At 38.8% G+C, this 4151-nt stretch overlaps 1 protein-coding gene across 1 annotated transcript; it reads right to left on the reverse strand.

Moving 5' to 3' along the window:
- Positions 1–1140: 1140 nt before the first annotated feature.
- Positions 1141–2244, reverse strand: SARC_11061 (hypothetical protein; the record flags this gene model as incomplete). Its single annotated transcript, XM_014294866.1, has 1 exon — positions 1141–2244. One exon carries the CDS (start codon positions 2242–2244, stop codon positions 1141–1143), a length of 1104 nt encoding a protein of 367 aa, XP_014150341.1.
- Between the last annotated feature and the right edge of the window lie 1907 nt (positions 2245–4151).

Here is a 4151-nt window from a genome sequence, read left to right on the forward strand (position 1 = left end):
GTTATATATATATTTCCGTATTAGTATGTAGTATGTTTGTTTGTGCATTAACCAATTGTTTGTTTGTGAGGGGGTCTATCAGAAACTTTGAAATTATTACAAGAATTAGAGGATTTCTTTTTCGAATTTGATGAGTCTTTAACCTGGAAACGAGCTGCATATGTCTATTTTTTTGTCATGTTTCGTATGTCGGCGGACGAGGGGTCAACGACAATAATCATTTATCTAAAGACGTTGGACTGTTGTATCTGTTCAGACACAGCATTTGGATTTGTATATACATTATCAACAAACGCCATCTAATCTGATGGCATCTCAACAATCACTACTATGTTACTATGGTTATGTTCTTTTTAATATAGTCTTGGTGATTTTATACCGTATTTCACGGATATATGTACTGCGTACATTACATGATCCCTCGAGCATATCGAAATTACAAATGTAATACTTTTATACTAATCAATTTTTCGTGCTCGCTATTGGTGTGGCGTGTCAATTGTGGCCGGTGGTCGCAGTGTATACTTTCCGCACAAGGAACAACACAACTGAGCCATTGACATTTAGCTTACAAGCAAGAAAAGGACAGATTGCATGTCAATCTATACACCCGTACGGGCCTTTCTTTTGTCAACATATTGTTTTTGTACTGTTCAAGTAAAGGTCATAAAATAAAATTTTACCACGCTCACAAATATTTCGTGGATGTTTTTATACACTCAAAGGGACACCAACTTAAGGCAAGAAGCGCAACTCATCACAAAAGAATCAAAAGTATCTCAACGATACATGACTTATACGCCGCTTCACATATGTCTTTGACAATGTTTCCCATTCAGACTTCGGGGTTGTTCTGGCTTGTGCATCATTGTTCCTGATACTACCTATCGTCGAAATCGAACGCATTTGTGAAATACTCAAGGTTGTGAATTCATGCATATACACTGTGGCAAATTGAGTATCCAGATAAATGATTACACAGGTTTTTGTTACTTTTCCAGAAGGCGTTGCATGACTCGTATGAACTATACTTAATGTGCAATTCGGATTAACTTTACTTTATTGATTTTGTTCGAGATCTCGACTGTATTCCATAAAATGGGTTGTCGGCCGAATTAAAAGTCTAATACTTCCTAAAATTTAATCACCACCGACTTCAACACCAAGGTCCGTATCATTATCATCATCATCACCTACGTTGACCGTTGGTACTTGCTGCGTCACGGCATTATCATCATCATCGTCATCATCATCATCACCCACATTGTTTGTGGTTGGTACTTGCTGGGCCACGACGTTATCATCATCATCATCATCACCCACGTTGTTTGTGGTTGGTACTTGTTGGGCTACGACGTCATCATCATCATCATCATCATCACCAACCACGTTGTTTGTGGTTGGTACTTGTTGGGCCACGGCGTCATCATCATCACCATCATCATCATCAACCACGTTGTTTGTGGTTGGTACTTGGGCCACGACGTCACCATCATCATCATCATCATCATCACCCACGTTTGTGTTGGGTACCTGTTGCGCCACGTCATCATCGTTATCATCGTCACCATCCACATTGGTCACGGGCACCTGTTGTTCATCACCATCAACGTCGGTCGCAGGGTTAGGATTCGGTTGTGCTACAACAACATCATCACCATCATCATCATCATCTGAATATATATCTCCCTCCGTTTCTGTCACAGATATGGTCATACCATCCGTAGCAGGCAGCAACACGGTATCGATGACGTGCACAACACCATTGCAAGCAACAAGGTCAAGTGCTATGAAGTTGGCCGTGTTAGTGGGGCCAGTCACAGATCCGCCATCCAATAAACTGATCGTAAGTGGTCCTCCGACGGATTCTAGCTGCTGACCCTCCTTGAGCTCATCTGACGAATACTCCAAGGGCACAAAATGAAGTGCTAGTATATTAGTCAATAGTTCCTTGTTTTCAACCACATCTACTAGCGACATGTCTGACATTATCAATGTCTCGTCCAGCGCCTGGAAGGCATCGTCGGTTGGGGCAAATATTGTGTAGTCTACAGAGCCTGCTAGCAGGTCTAGGAGATCCGCCTCCGACACGGACGCCACAAGCGTTTGCAGAACAGCTGATTCGGTTGCTAAGTCGACCAACTTTGTCTTAAGCGTGCCGTTACATGTGTCGCGGACCGATTTTCCAATTACTGAATTGACCAGAGCGGCGGTAGCAAGGGTAGCGTACTGTAAAACTTTCATTCTGTTAATTTTCTTAGATGTTCTTATTTCGAAGTTCTATTTTAAAAGTACATATGACGGATGCAAAAGCGACACTTTTATAACCTAAATTATAGTTCTGAATATCGAATTTATTGACAACGTTGTTGTTCTTTTATTAAACCATAGCCTTCTCAATTACTCAAGAAGGCTATGATTAAACCTATTAAAAAAAATGCAACTATTTGTATTTGCATTCATTCAATTACTCGCGCACATCAGAGCCTGAGCAGGTTTCGAACACAACTATGAGATACAAGGCTGAAACCAAGATCGCACAGATATAAATTGGGAGATCATCTTTGTGAATTTTGTGTTTTCATGAAGGACCACGAGGTAATTTTTAAAATAATAATGTATACCGTAGTCTATACGGTGAATAAAACAATGAATACTGATTGGGAAGAGTATGTACAAATAGGTCAGTTCTGAGTTCTGACAAAGTAAATACATAACAATTGCAATAAAATTAAATAAAATACCTGTATTTAAATAACGGTTGTCGGCGTCAAGCGTGAAGCGAAAGTATTTACAGTTTACTACATATTTACGCCGTACTGTACTACTGTCGTCAGTCTGAATTTTTGAGAAAAAAAAGTGTAGTAAATACGTTGGATCTAATTATTTCTGAATTTCAAGCAACCACATTTCTGACTTCTGTTTGTTTCAGCAACTTTCACTGGATGTATTACACCAATGGTATGCTGCCGGACCAATGAAGTATCCCCTGAAATCATTCATGACCCTCTGGAACTTTGAAAACTGGTCATAGACTCATATGTATGTAAAATCAAAAATGTAAATACTTCTTGTGTGAAGTGACTGAAGTCCAACTCACAACTTTTGGCAGACTGGCAGTCTGGACTCTGGACTCTGGCACTGTTGGCTGTGAGTCTGGCAGGCTGGCCCTGCCAGTGCTGGGGAAGTGGAACGCTCTCTGCTGGCTGGTGAGTCGGGATTCGAGAACCAGGAAGATATTATGTAGGAACTCATGGAAGTATGGATTGATCTTGTCAGTTGTCAATTGTCATAGACTCAATTGTTTTTAAAAAATAAATTGTTGGTCATAAATACATCCCTGTCCACGACTCCACGAATCCAATTTCACGAGTGTTGATAATTTTTTAACAAAATGGAGACAAGAACTTCTTGTCTTTTTAGAAAAACCAAAAAGGTGTGTGGCTCTGTGCGACTGTGCCTCTGTGCACTGTGGTGCTGCCCTGTGGCCGGGCCTGGCGGCTGGTAGAGGCAGCCCTGCTACTTGTTTTTTTAAATAAATATTTTCCACTGACAGTCTTCTTGACTCTTTGGCTTTCACTCGTTGATGTGAGTTGTGACTTTGTTTGTGTGGCCAGTACAGCCCAATTACTGTTATTTGTTCAATGGTTACCAGCGCAACAAGACTTTTGACGAGTGGACTCCGTGTGAAAGATATGCAGATATAAGCTAATCAAACGCATGTAGTTTAGATTGTCAATTTTTTTTCATCATGTATAGACATTTTCTATGCACGTATGTACAATTGTACATATTTACATATAATATTTTATACAAAGACTATTTTTTATATATTTTTTAAACAACTGTAAAGTATGTAATAAATGCAATTTTTTTTAAATGTATAGACTATTTTCGTTAAAACAATATTAATAACAAAAATACTTTTTTTTTGAAAAGGACTTCTTGGCTTTTGCCTTTTGACTTTTTGACTTTGGATCTTTTTCATTTTTGTTGTTGTTGTTTTTTATACAAAAAAGGCTGTGTCCAAAAATACAAAATTAAATCGGTCGAATTAAAAGTCCATGCATAAATATTAGTTATTTTATATTTTTGGATTTAGGGTTGAGGGTTTATTAGAAAAATTCCCCAAAATTGGTTTTCAGCAAAAC

The sequence above is a fragment of the Sphaeroforma arctica genome (genome assembly GCF_001186125.1).
Source record: "Sphaeroforma arctica JP610 unplaced genomic scaffold supercont1.1512, whole genome shotgun sequence".
Lineage (NCBI taxonomy): Eukaryota > Ichthyosporea > Ichthyophonida > Sphaeroforma > Sphaeroforma arctica.